Here is a 14,481-nt window from a genome sequence, read left to right as displayed (position 1 = left end):
AGCATTTCAACCCCAGTGTTGTGATTGTCCTTCACTGCTTTGCTTGATAAGGATTTCCATTATTTAGCCAAGCAACTTATGAGTGGAATCATTCTTTTACAGTTAGTAGGTATTCTTTAAATGTGTGGTTTTAGTGTGTTTCAGAATGGAGAATATAACCAGAGAGTTCATTGGGTTAATGATCCCAGGGAAGCATGTGTCAAAGTTACACATTAAGTTGAAGGTTCACATCAGTAACTTAAATAACCAAAAATAGATTATTTTTCTATAGTTACCAAAAGACTTTATTTTCAAGTGAAGGCATAGCCAAGTAGACCCAGCTCCATAACTATAGCAGGCTCTGATGTAGTATATATTTGATACTTCAAGTCGCTGAAAGTTAATTCACTATTCACAAACTCACATGGAACTCATTTGCTTATCCCAACTGGAAAACAAAAATAAAATTAGTTTTCTTTCACAGCAAAAAAAAAACCGTAATACATTAAATTTCTGAGGAAAAGTTTACAAACCTTGTAACAAAAAATATATTAGAAAAAATTAAAAGTATGGTACATGTCATGAATTTGAGTGTTATTGCACAGGGGCTATGCTAATCTTCTATCATTCCAATTTTAGTATATGTGCTGTGGAAATGAGCACCAAAAATAAGTATATCAGGGGTAATAAGTATAAGCAACAGAATAGTTTCGTAACGTTATCTTTAAAAACTTTTTTTTTTAATTGAATGCAACATTTTACTGTATTTCTTTGTAACTGAATAAGGACACAAGGAGAGGGCATATTAGGGCAAGAGAGTCATATTTTCAGGTGAATGTTAACATTGTCACTGACCTGTTGTTTTGGGAGCCTAAGAGATGCCTTTGTTTATGATTGTATGCTCAAAATTTTCCACCCAGAAATGGTTTGGTTAACAGTATTAAAGTGGGAGTTGAAAAAGTGTTATCGGTGGCCTAAACTAGTTATCATACTTTAGTTGGCATGTATATTAACAGTGGATCTTATGAATCAAAGCCCTCCTACAAAAGGGATTCTCAGATTCATTAGGCTTGATGAAAAACAGAAATCTGAATTTTCTTTGTGCATCCCAAAAGATTTGGAAACAACCCTTAGAGGACACTTTAAAAAACAGTGGAAAAATACTACCACTCTGTACCTAAAGGCAAAAGCATCATACAGGGCTCAATTTTTCCTATCTTGCTTCTCAGTTCTTTCCAACAGCCCTGCTTCATCTATATTAATTCTTACACGATTATATTTTTGGAAGTGGTACTTGCACAAAATTCTAAGGTATGAAAATTAATTTCAGGGGCGCCTAGGTGGCTCAGTCAGTTAAGCGTTGGCTCACGTCATCTCGTGAGTTCAAGCTCTGCGTCGGGCTCTGCTGGCAGCTCAGACCCTGGAGCCCACTTCAGATTCTGTGTCTGTCTCTCTGCCCCTCCCCTGCTCGTGCAACACGCATGCTCTCTCTCTTTTTGTCTCAAACATAAAAAGAATTTTAAAAAATTAATTTCAGGCATCAGTCTGAAACTAACATGCTATCTTATTAGTATGTGTCTTTTATTAATAAATTCTAAGTGAACATAGAAAAGTGTACCCGTGGGTCCAAATAGTAATGGTTTTAAAAAAGATCTTTTGAAGGGGGGGGGGGGGGGGATGAATTATTTGCCCTTCTGTGTTGTTGTCTTACTGTGACTGTCTTTTCCATAGTATTTAATTATTCATGTTTTTAGCTTCCCACCACTTACAGGTTTGATATAGCTAAATAATAGCTGCAAGCAATAGCTGTAATATTGCAATGACATGAATGGATGGAAAAAATACGAAGCATTTTAATTGCTGAATTAATGGAAATACACTGTGAACACGTAGGCAGTATTTCCTAATTTTCTTATAAAAAGAACTGTTCACTGGGTTGATGTTTTTTAACAGCTTATTGTATAGTCATTTTCTCCTTTAGTCAGATGACAGTGTCAGAGAAATAGTAGAGATCACTTTTCCAGCAATTTAAGTGTCTACTACTTCCCAAGCCATCGTGGTAGGTGTTAAGAATGAAATGATAGCATAATTTAAAGAACTTTTTAATTTTGTGCTAAAAAGGTGGATATGTAAGAAATACAAAGTGATACACTTTCTAAAAGTGATGCTATTTCTAAAATTGTTGAAAGGACATTCTTTCCACTACTATGGGTGCAGCATTGTTAAATTATAGACCAGTAGTGCTTCACATTAAAAAGATAAAACACAGTGTGCACATTAAAAACACTGTATCCTTTCAAAAACATTTGGCATTAAGCTTCTGTAATAAGATAGCTTAAATTCCCTTTGGATGTACCTTATCAGCTGTGCTTTGAACCTAAATTTGGGTATGTGCTTAGTATATGGGCAGTGCCTTTCAGGAAACATTAAAAGTTCTAATGGGTTTGAGTTCTTGAGCTATTATATCTTCATGTTAGTGCTTAAATTATGAGGAAAATCCTTGCCACAACAAATGCTTATCTGAAATACCTAGTGTAGCCAAATCTGATGTAATTACATTTTTATGTACACACGAAAATCTAATTTACTAGAAAAGTTAGCAAGCCCCATTCTAGTAGCATTCCAATATATTTTAGGATTTACTTTTTCATTATTGAGTCTTAAAATGCAATTGGCTGTTATAATAAAGCAGTTGTGCTTTACTCTGGGTGCATGTTAAAATCGTCACGGAGAATTAAAGAAGGAGGAGGCATTCAGTACTTCAAAGATCTTGATTTAGGGGCGCCTGGGTGGCTCAGTCGGTTAAGTGGCCGACTTCGGCTCAGGTCATGATCTCACGGTCCGTGAGTTCGGGCCCCGCGTCGGGCTCTGTGCTGACAGCTCAGAGCCTGGAGCCTGTTTCGGACTATTCTGTGTCTCCCTCTCTCTCTCTGCCCCTCCCCTGTTCATGCTCTGTCTCTCTCTGTCTCAAAAATAAATAAATGTTAAAAAAAATTTTTTTTTTTAAATAAAAAAATTTAAAAAAAGATCTTGATTTAATTTGTGTAGAGTGGGGAACCTGGGTTGTTTTGTTTTGTTGTGTTTTACCCCACTGGTGATTACTGCTGCTTTAGGGCATTGGTTCTCAAATAACTTTTGGTGTGGGGTTAAGAGAAAAATCCTCCTCTAATCTTTGTTACCCTGCCATAAGTTGCACTTCACTTGTTACACCTATAAAAACAATTAACTGAGGGAATTTTTGAATTATTTGTGTAATACTTGGCCTTGGAGTACTGTAGAAGTGTACACATTTTTTGTGTGTTTTTCTGAAGGTGGTCTGAGTAAGGCAGCCTTAATTATTTATAATGCCTAGGAGTTTTAACATGCTGTAGGTGAAAGAAGACGGCATTTAGTAGTCAGGTCAAGAAACTGCTTGATTGTCAAAAAGATGTACTATCTTGCAATATTCTTTTATCCCTGAAGTGGAAATTTTTTTGTGTTTTTTATTCTGAAAAGTTACCAGTAATGAAAATTTTTCTAAACCAAAAGTAATTATTTTTACCTGTAATTAAAAAGTGGGTGGTATGGTATTAATGGAAAAGAATGTTGACAGTTTTGTGGTCTGCTCAGACTCTTGAGATTATAGTTACAAACTGTTTTTTAACTTGACACACTGTAAATTTAAATAGTGATTGTTTTTCTCTACATGCAATTTGCTAGGAGCTCAGTGGGCGGTACCTTATTTGAAACGTCATTTTCTTTTGAAGTGGTTAAATAAAGTAATACATACGGTGGTATGTATTTTTATCTGCCTATTTTACTTTTGGAATGTTTGTGAGTCATACATTTGTGTTTTAGCTTATATTCTTTTTCTCTTTTTTTATGTTATTTGCTTATTTTTTAGTGATTCACCTTTGCCAGTCTCTTCCCGTGTCTGCTTTGTTAAGTTCCATGATCCGGATTCAGCAGTTGTGGCACAGCATCTGACAAACACTGTATTCGTTGACAGAGCTTTGATAGTCGTACCATATGCAGAAGGTTTGTGCTTTGTTTAACTACCTATGAGGGCATCCTATGATGACCATCTACCTCAGTATAGTTGTAGAGTGAGCGTTAGTAGCATGTTAGAAATTTAAGCTTTTAACATTTTGAAACCCTTGTTATACTGCAGTCTATATTTTTACTTGCAGATTTTTTTAATTCTAAAAATTAGAAATCAGGCCTGTTTTTATAAGATATTTAACTTTTTGCATTCTTTTAAAACATTTTAAGTTCATTAAAACCATATCCCTATTGTAATTCCTTAAGATACATCTACTTAGTTAATGTTGAGTTTTATGAAAAAGTCCTGAAGGTGAATGGTTCACTCCATGCACATTTATGTAGAAACCTTCAAATAAATGCATGATGTTATTTCTGTTTTGAATATGACTAGGTTAGTATTATTTATGTAGTACTTCTTCTCACAGATAACTTAAAAAAAAAATCCCACATTGAATTCCAGTATACCAAGGGTTGCAATGATTTTGGTTTTTATGAAAGTTGAAGATTTCCTGTAGCTTAGGTGCCAGCTGGGCACTGGGTGAATTGTTTTTATGCCAGATTTTCTTGTTCATTCTTGCTATATTTTCTAGATATCTCTAAATAATAAATTCTTCTCTCTGTTATTTGTGTGTGTGATTTTTGTAGTGGAGAAGGCAAATGCAAAACTCTTCCAGATGACTGAAAAACAGTGGGTCCTCTGCAGCTACAGGGGATTCTAGACATTAACTAAAGGCCAGCAAGCACTCAAGTCCCCCAAGTGTTTTCCTGGTGTAACCATTTGTTAACTACATTTTCTCTCTTTTTACATTTTAGGCTGTTAACGTAATTTGACAGAAAAATAATGAGCAGGGTTTTTGGATCTAAAAAAGCCACTGTGACAAGACAGCACTATTTTAATTCCATTTTGTAAAATTTTCTGAGACCTTTTATAATTAGTTTGTTCCCAATGTACTGCTACTTTATTTGCTTTTTGTTACTATAAATTTTGATCAAAGAAATCACTGAAATATGATAAAATTACTGGATTTTAGGCTAATAATTTAACATATATACTGACCAGAATTTAAATGCTTTCCCCTTAATGAACTGGTCAGTGGAAGCAGAATCTTGATATTGTTAACTTCAGATGCTATCTTAGATCTTGAATACCAGTGTGAACATTTACACCATACCTTGTAAAAGTTGTGAACTGTCTAGTCCTTAAAATTTAGAAGAATTGCCTTTGTGGTTTTCTAAAGAAATCAAATTGCATTCTTAGATGGATTAAGGCATGTTATATAATAATAGTACATCTATCTCCATGATGTTAAAGTGTGTGAACCCTATTTTAAGGTTTTAAATTATATATGTGCTGATAAACGTTTGAGTTTAGTGTGTTTTGATTAAGCAATTTCTCTTATATCAGTGTGCCTGTTGTAGGGTAAGACTTAACACCAAGAGAAAATTTCCAGAATTCAGATTTAGGATAAGTAAAATGCAGTTTTTGAAACAAGGTTCAAATCATGTGAGTAATGTGCAAAACTATAGTTAGGCTTTAAATTTAAAGAATTCTTATTGTCTAAGTATCATAGTTCCCAAGTCCTGAACATAATACAGTATATCATATAACTGGCTTTCTTAAATATTGTTAGGCCATAGTAAACTTTCTAGTGTCTGTTATGAAAATGAAATGTTTAGGAGTGTATATAGAATTACAGAAGTATTTAGTTCCAATATCTGTTTTTGGTGTATTTAATTCTTGGTATGATATGCTGTATTAATGTTGCCACCGTTAAATAACTGATGTACTCAATCCCTTTGTCACCATTCACCCTAGTTTTAGCTCTTACACTTTGGTGTTGGCTCTTGGTCAGTGTTTCAAAACAATAGACACAAAGTCTACGGTAAGGAATAGTCTTAATTGGTAAAAACTGAGATAGCTGGATATGGAAGGAACTCTTAATAGTAATGGATTTGGGGGTTATTTAGGTTCCTTGGTTAATGTTTGTTTCTTTTGTCTGTTTCTTTTTCTTTCATTTCTACACATTCATGCAGTATTTCATGGTTCTATCAAAGCAGCAGTAAAAAAAATACTCTTGACGCATGAAAATTAACTGGTGAGGGGCCTCATTGCTATTTTTAAATTGTAGTTTTATTTTTAAATAGTCTTTTTTAAATCAGAGGATCAGATGCATGACTTTTTTTTTAATGGATGCAGATCTTCTATCAGGTGTCTCACAATATATTCAAGAGGATGTTAGTTTGCCAGAAATATGTTGCAAATGCACTAATTTGAGTAAGATGTTGATACTTAATATTATCCTCTTGAGACATAATTTTGCATGCAAAATTATCCCATAATCTTTGTAGGTTTGTTAATATTGATGCATTAATGCCCTATATCTAAATGATCTTCTCCCCCCACCCCTCCATAACTCTTGGTATCTAAATTGATGACAGCTCTGACACAAGCAAGATAACAGTGCTGTGTAGTATACATTTGTTTATATTATCGGCACTTCTCAGTATAGGTGGAAGGAACCATTACCTTTATTTAACAGTGGTTTTTCTTTTTTGTTGTTGTGTTTTACAGTTCTTTTCCCTGGTTCAGCCTGAACTATATACCAGGCCCTGCTGAAAATACCACCCAACAGTTTTCTTCTGCAGCTTATCCAGTTTCTCTTAAGTGCCCTGTACATATTGTATGTTTTATGATGAGATGCAGTTTCTTAATATGTATTACAGAAATACTACTGGTATTTGCAAATATGTAGTTTAATTGTATTATTGAACTCTCATTTTGGGGGCTTGGGCACATTAACAGATTAATCCATCTGTATAGGGCTTTTGCTGTTGGATAGAATTTAAATTGTCTACATAAATATTTGTCTTAGGACCCTTAGATTTTATCTGAATACACAGATTAGGCTTTAAAAACAGACATACATGTTGTTTTTGGCTTTAGGAGTTTGGCTAAGTTAGCTTTTGAACTGACACTCATGTAGCAGCATTTTTGGTATGGTTAGCATGGCACATGTTGGAACATAAAGCATTTTACTATACAGGTAAGGAATGTGCCATGTTGTTTTACCTATTCTCTCTCTCTCTTACTCACTTTCACACACATCCTGTGTGTATTCAGAGACCTTCAGAAACATTCATATTCATTTTCATGAGTCAGCAAAAGCCCTACGCTTGATTCCAACAGAATATTTCCTTTACATACTTTTCTTCTCTTAATTTTTACAAAATTTGTATGGTAGGTGTAAAAGAAAATCATAGTAACTGTACCATATTATTAACCCCTAAATCAAACTTTTTTTGTCTTGTGTATCTTGATTTTTCTGTGTGCTTTATAGTGAAGCAGCCGACACGAGTCGTTGTTCATAAAACAGCTTTTGAAAGTTGAGAGCACACCCCTGGAGAACCGACTGTGCTTGCTTACGTTTGGTTCATGACTTAAAAATCGAGTACAGGTGATGAAATCTTGGCAGTGTTAACAAAAAAGTAGTGTGTATTGTGCTATTTTTTTTTTACTCTAGAAACTTAACCATTTGTAGAGAAAAAGGAAACAAATTTTCACACATTGAAGTTTCATTCTGACATAAAATTAATGATAAATAATCATAGAAGTCAAGCTTTATATTTTAGCGAACATAAGTACTTTTCAACAAACTCAGGTGGTGTATCAGGGAGACATTTTCTGGGTGTTTTTGTGTGTTTTCTGTCTTGCAAAAGAGTGTGTTCTAATGCAAGGATGTTTCTCTGCAGGAGTTATTCCTGATGAGACTAAGGCTTTGTCTCTGTTGGCACCAGCTAATGCAGTGGCAGGTCTTCTGCCTGGTGGTGGACTCCTGCCTACCCCTAACCCACTTACCCAGGTACTAGTTTCATTGAATTCTTAAAGGATAGAAAGGAACACAGAATTGTGGATAAACCTAATCGTATTTGAGCTTTTTAAGTGCTGTTACGATCAGTGCGCAGTATTGTAAAGCCTATAATGTAATCGTAGATACTAGGGAGAACATCTTGAAAATTTACATTTTAAGAACATTCTGAAAATCACAAATCTGTTATATTTGGTTTTGCCACTCTCAGAATAATTCATAAGGAACAGTTGGGGGTGGGGGGGGGGGGAACCTCATGAGGCATAAGACTTCTGTTGAACATGCTATTAAAAACAGTATGTTCATTTGGACCCAGAAGGAAAGGTGAAATTCAGACAATTTTTTTCTTTCTCAGTGCCCTTTTGATCTTTACTCTTATGGGGTTTGAATTAAGTACATGGCTTGAAATAAAGATGAATTCTTGATGGAGATTTTTAACATGGGGAAGATGAAATAAAGTTGGAGAAAATTTTTGGTAGGTAATGTTTCTCATCGTGATTGGATACTGTAGGAAGTATCTCATTTTAGGACTGAAAGCACTTCAAATTGCATGTGTCCTTATTCAGAGATTATAACTGGTCAGTGAGTGGTTTCACAGGTAATAGTGAACAGCGAGCTTCAACTAGAATTTTATAAATAATAGCATTTTTTCTGTTATTTTACCTGTCTAAAGAGTTCAGTTAACTATTAAGTGACTGGTATGGTACCAGAAAAGGATGACATTAGGAATTCCCATCTTTTTGAATATGCCGTTGTCACTTAGCTCCTGATTTTTTACTTACAAAATGAGGATCTGGGTAACTTGTAGGTAGATATCTTCGATATATAAAATCTGGTAATAACTAAGGCAGATATTTTTATAGTAATAGTAGCTATATTTTAATTGTTCTCTGTAAACAGTTAAAGTACAGACAGTTTGGTACCTTTTATTTATTAAATATTACTAGAAGCTAGGAGAGCTTTTTGCACAGTTCTTACAGAGAAAGTCATACTGCCTGTAGAGCTACAGGACTTTGCGTGGTTTGCATCTATTATTGATTAGAATCATGTCAGGCAAGAGAGAAAAAAGCACATAGTAATTTGAATAGGAGAAGTTTAATATAAAGAGTTACTAGTAACAGGAGATTACTTAGTGCAACCCCAATGAATACAGTAACCACAGGTTTAAGAAGCAACCGTTACTTCTAGAGCTGAGGAAGAAAGAACGCAAACACATTAGTTGAGGGTATTCTTCTTCTCTCTTAAGGCTAAGTTTCACACCTCTTTCAGAAAGGATGCATAGCACAGAAATTCTCTGGGGTGCCCACAGAACTTATAAGAAGGTGCCCAAGAAGATGGCACCAAAACTCACTAAAAAGATGAAAACCAACCACTGGGCATCCCCCTGCAGTGACAATCAGAAAGGGGACATAGGAACTAGGAAGAGAAACCCCTTCCACAGTGTCTTTCTAGGTCCCCCTACAGGTAAAGCTTAACATCATGCCAGATGTCAAGAGAGAAATATTTATAAGGGTGCTACTTCCATTATCACAAAACAGGGCAAGGACAGTGGATTTGGAGCTGAGAAGCAGGAAATATTTAGAATTGTTAGCACAAGAATATATTACATTTTTTAAAATACTCTTCTAACTTCTGGCCATAGGGATAAATGTGCCGTAATAAGTGAAAATTGAGGCTACTGTATATTGTGGGGGTAGGCAAACTACAGCCTTTGGGCAAGGCCCCCATTTTTGTTAATTTTTATTGGAACACAACCATGCCCATTTGTTTAGTATTATCTTTGTTTTGAAGCTTCAGTGGCATAGCTGAGTAGTTGCAACAGAGCCCACATAGCTACGGACTTAAATTAGTTACTACACTGTCCTTTAAAAGAGGGGGGAAAAAGTTGACCCCTCACATAAGATACAAAAATTAAATTTTAAATAAATAAAATTTGAAATTTTACAGATTGGCGCTGTTCCACTGGCTGCTTTGGGAGCTCCTACTCTTGATCCTGCCCTTGCTGCACTTGGGCTTCCTGGAGCAAACTTGAACTCGCAGGTACAACTTAAAAGCCTTCAATTTTGAGCTCATTTTTATAATTAAAGAATTTGTTCCACTAGCTGTTATGTTTGCATTTCCAGAACAGGAAAAAACGGATTGCTGTAGTGAAGTATTACTGTCTTTTATGTAAACTTGTGAATGAAAGGTTTAAAAGGTTACTGCACTAATAGCCGCTTAACCATTAGAGAATTTCTCGTTTTATATAGTTCAGAGTAGTTTCACAAGAAGCCAGTACATCATGATGTTACGGAGTCAGAGTAAATAGTCATGAAAGGATGGGAACATAGATTCATAATTCATGTTCTTGTTATTTACTCCTTTGGAAAGTTTATTTTCTCTCACTTTAATTTGGCTAAACTTTTTTCTCAAGTCCTTGTATTGTGGCAATCTTGCATTACACTGCCTAAGCACTTGGAGTTCTGTTTTACATTTTTCTTTGAAATGTTACCTCCTCAGAGAGTCTTAAAATAAGCAGGAAGTAATTGTTTTATAAAACCTAGACTGTTCAGCATTATGATATTCATATTTAACTTGGTAAAGCAGCTCAACTTAATGTGACATGTTTCACTGACATTATATTTCTGTTGGTTACCATTGATTGTGCCTAAAATAACGTTACTTTTTGGAGGTTGGCCAGAGCATTCTAAGACATTCAACATAGTGAAAAAAAAAAAAGCAATCACTTATTTTATGTATTCTCACTGTTATATTTTTGTTTTTGCAGTCTCTTGCTGCAGATCAGTTGCTGAAGCTTATGAGCACTGTTGATCCCAAGTAAGGATTTTTTCTGTATTTCCATTGGTGATAATGGATATAGTATGTGAATGTCTGGAGAAGTTACTTTTTGATAGTTAGAAAGTTATCTCAAGTTGTAGAATACATAATTCTGTTTTCTAGAAACAAGGAGAAAAATTCAGAAGTAAGCCCATCCGTAAAGGGTTTTGTGTTCATATAATTTGAGTCTTTCTGAACAATTGTAAATACTTTCTGCCAGGATGACCAGAAAAGAGCTACATGTTACCTTTAGTTAATTCTTTTGAAAGATGTATACTGAGTACCTGCTATAAGTCTGTACCTTCATAGCATTTATACTGTAGTCAGAAAGGGAGACATTTAAATATAGTAAAAGTATGTGCATCCAACAAGAGGAAGTACACAGGTGCTGTGGGGACTTATTACAAGGAGAACTTCATATTAAGATCAGAGAGGCTGAGCCTGGGGCATGAATAGTAGATAGGGAGACAGCAGTGAAGGAAACAGTATCCCAGAGCAGAAGAGTAGTGAATGTCACATAATGCCAACATCTTTTCTTAGGTGCTTTGCAAGTTCTCTTTGTGCTATAAGTGTACATTCTCTAGTTGATATGTGGCAAAGTCCTGAGGTATTTTAATAGATAATTTCTTATGTTAAATTGAACTTAATGCTTTTCCTACTTAGTGAATTTTCACTATCAGCAAGTGGGAGAGCATGGAGTGAGGGAGAACAGAATCATTTGACTAGGGTAGTTGCCTTTTTTCTTAAAACTTATTAGATAAAATCTTAGCATGTACCTACCACCCAGCTTATAACCAGTACTGTTGAAATTTATTGTGTACCCATTCTTGTTTACATTTCCCTCTCTCCACAAATAATTACTACTGTCCTACATTTGTTTCTAATTTTTTTTTTCTCACGTGTGTGTAAACCCTTGAGGTCTCATCTTTCCGGTCAGCAATTCCATGAGTAACTTTGGTGTGCCATTGGCCTCTGCCTCATTTTCTGTCTATCCTCAACCTTACAAGTAATGCTCTTCCCCAGCAAAATTTTGCTGCTGTAGAAAGTTTTTAAATCATGAAAAATCGAAATCTTAATCTACAATCAAAAATCTACAGCATCTGCGTATTCCCATGTACTAGCATTTCTCAACATGTGCTTATGGAAAGTTAATGGGTGTTCAGCAAAATTAAGCAGGTATTTTTTCTTATTCCAGAGGTCTCTGAATCTTTAAAATGCAGATGCCATTGTCAGTATTGAAAAGGATACTATATTGTACGTGGTTTTACCAAAATTATTATGAAATTCTCTCCTCTTTTTCAAGTAGTATTTTCCTAGAATGATGACATATAAAACATTTGTACATTTATTTGAAATACTGTTATGCATTTTAAAATCCTTCAGATCTCAATTCTTGGTTCTGTTTCAGGTTGAATCATGTAGCTGCTGGTCTTGTTTCACCAAGTCTGAAATCAGATACCTCTAGTAAAGAAATAGAGGAAGCCATGAAGAGAGTACGAGAAGCACAGTCCCTAATATCTGCTGCTATAGAACCAGGTAAAGTATTGTAGGCATTTGTGTTGAAAATATATGATTGTTTGTGAAACTGATTCTTGCATAAGCTTGGAAATTTATTGAGTAATACTATAGTCATTTTTTTTTTTTTTTTTTTTTTTTTTTTAAATTTTCCAAATTCTGATGAAAGATCATGTAATGGAGTGATCCTAGGCAGGGGGAGGGGACGTGTCACCTTGACATATTTGAGAATACCTGGGGATACCTAATTGTCATGCTGGTGGGTAGAGGGTCCGATTGTTACTAAACATCCTACAATCCTACATCCTGCCGGACAAGCACCATACCCCATCCCTCAAAGAATGATGCATTCTGAAATAATAGTGCCTAGATTAATGTTTGCCTGTGTTGGGATAGCCCAGTTGATTTTAGTCTTTAATTTGACCAAAAGAACCTACTAAAGATGCTTCTATTGTGACATTTGTTTAAAGAAAAGCAAATACCTAAAAATAGTACCTTATTCTTTGCAGATTGTCTTTTTGAGATGAAATGAATGGTTATCGTATTGTCTATCTATATAGACTGGATGTTTGGTCCTGATTTTTTTTCCCCCCTTTAAGTAGCAATTTATTCATTTTTCACTCTTCTTAATGAAAGGTTTTACATGTGTACGGGATTAGGAAAATAGTTATAATGTTGGGTAAATTAATACCAAGTGCTTTATGTCAGTTATTTAATCAACAGACTGTTAATGAATCCAAGGCCACAAGGCAAGCTGTAGACATAACTGGATCTATGACTACAAAGCTAGAATATCATGCTGTAACTTTCTGTGTTCATTGAAAATTAGTAACTAGAATTACTAAAAATAGTTTACTTATGAATCCCCCCAAGAATTTTGTTATTAATATTGACATTTGCAGTAAATTGAATTCTATTAATGAAATGGTCTAAGTGTGAAAGAAGTCTTCAGTCTCACTTTCATACAAACCATGTATGAAGAATGCAATAGCTTTATTTCTCTTAAGTCCCAAGTTAAAGGAATTGCTTATGTGTACTATTTAAAATCGAGGAAATGGGAGTCAAATCATTCTAGATCTGTCTCCTACACTTACACAGTTGAAAATTGGTGGCAAAGAGGAGGGATCAAACAGGTTAAGACAGCTTGCTTACTAAAACCCAGTTCTATCTTGGAGTGTAGTGAGAACAGTGAACGAATCATGACTTTTTGGAATCAAAGGCCAAATATTGAACCTGTTTATCAACCACTTTAACATAACTGTATAGGAAATTGTTTAGCAGAGGAGCTTAGGCCTAAGTGGTAAAGAAAGAAGGAATATCTTAATGGACTAAGAACTAAAAATGTTTCTATTTCTATTATAAATCTATTAAAAATATGTATCTTGTAGTTAAGTGCTGGTTGGGAGGTGTTGTTAATATATAACACGTGAAAATAATTTCAATCTGGGTGAATTATGGCTATATTTGGGAAAGTAAACCTAGGAATGGAAAAAGGGACTCCTCACTTAGAGGATGAGAAAGGATCCTCATATAGAGGATTCTCTATAAAGAATGAGAAGGTTTAATTAATCCTTTTCATCAATTGCTTATGGACATTACATTCACAGCCTTCCAAGTCTGGTGAAAATGAAATAGTGAAAGGAACTTTTGGCTAGCCGAAAATCAGAAGCCTAATTTGTATCTACCAAAAGCCTGGATAAAATGATCACATAACATTTAAGGATGGTATATGAAATCTGAAAATTAATAAATTCTTAGAATAACTCAACGAACGGAAATAATCTTCCTATTTGATGACTTCTAAATACAGATTCCTTTTTTTAAAATGTAGATAAGAAAGAAGAAAAACGAAGGCACTCAAGATCAAGATCGCGCTCTAGAAGGAGGAGGACTCCCTCATCTTCTAGGCACAGGTTAGATTGTTTATGGTAGTTCACTGTACCACAGACAAAGATAATTTCTATACCTCACATCCTTCTTCATTTACTACCTTTTAACTTACTTAGCTCTTGGTTAAAGTGTGTTTTAGTAACTTCGCTTTAGTACAGTGTGTGAGTTCACATATGTGTACATGAAGAAAAGGTGTGGGCTAAATAGATGATCGGTACTTTAAAACTCCAAAAAATCCAGGGATGGGAGGAAGGTACTGGGATTGGAGCACTGAATAGAGTTAGAACTATGGAAAAAACACTAGACTTGAAACTTTTGGCTTGAATTCTAGTTCTGATTTTTCACTAGACTCTTAACACTCATAAGTTGGAAGGTCATCACTCAACCTACA

At 34.8% G+C, this 14,481-nt stretch overlaps 1 protein-coding gene and 1 pseudogene across 6 annotated transcripts in view; one reads left to right on the top strand and one right to left on the bottom strand.

Annotated features, from left to right (window-relative positions):
- SRSF11 (serine and arginine rich splicing factor 11) overlaps positions 1-14,481 on the top strand; it is a 44,312-nt gene that overhangs the window by 18,647 nt on the left and 11,184 nt on the right. For all 6 annotated transcript variants that reach the window (XM_058717011.1, XM_058717010.1, XM_058717012.1 and 3 more), the window contains 6 exons: positions 3,863-3,996; positions 7,753-7,862; positions 9,816-9,908; positions 10,636-10,685; positions 12,094-12,221; positions 14,032-14,113. In XM_058717011.1, the coding sequence (XP_058572994.1) occupies positions 3,863-3,996; positions 7,753-7,862; positions 9,816-9,908; positions 10,636-10,685; positions 12,094-12,221; positions 14,032-14,113 (597 nt within the window). The remainder of the gene's footprint in view (positions 1-3,862; positions 3,997-7,752; positions 7,863-9,815; positions 9,909-10,635; positions 10,686-12,093; positions 12,222-14,031; positions 14,114-14,481) is intronic.
- Positions 543-642, bottom strand: LOC131505820 (U6 spliceosomal RNA; annotated as a pseudogene).

This window comes from Neofelis nebulosa, chromosome 2, assembly GCF_028018385.1.
Source record: "Neofelis nebulosa isolate mNeoNeb1 chromosome 2, mNeoNeb1.pri, whole genome shotgun sequence".
Lineage (NCBI taxonomy): Eukaryota > Metazoa > Chordata > Mammalia > Carnivora > Felidae > Neofelis > Neofelis nebulosa.
Note: the sequence above shows the minus strand (reverse complement) of the source record. Positions and strands in the feature narration are given on the sequence as shown.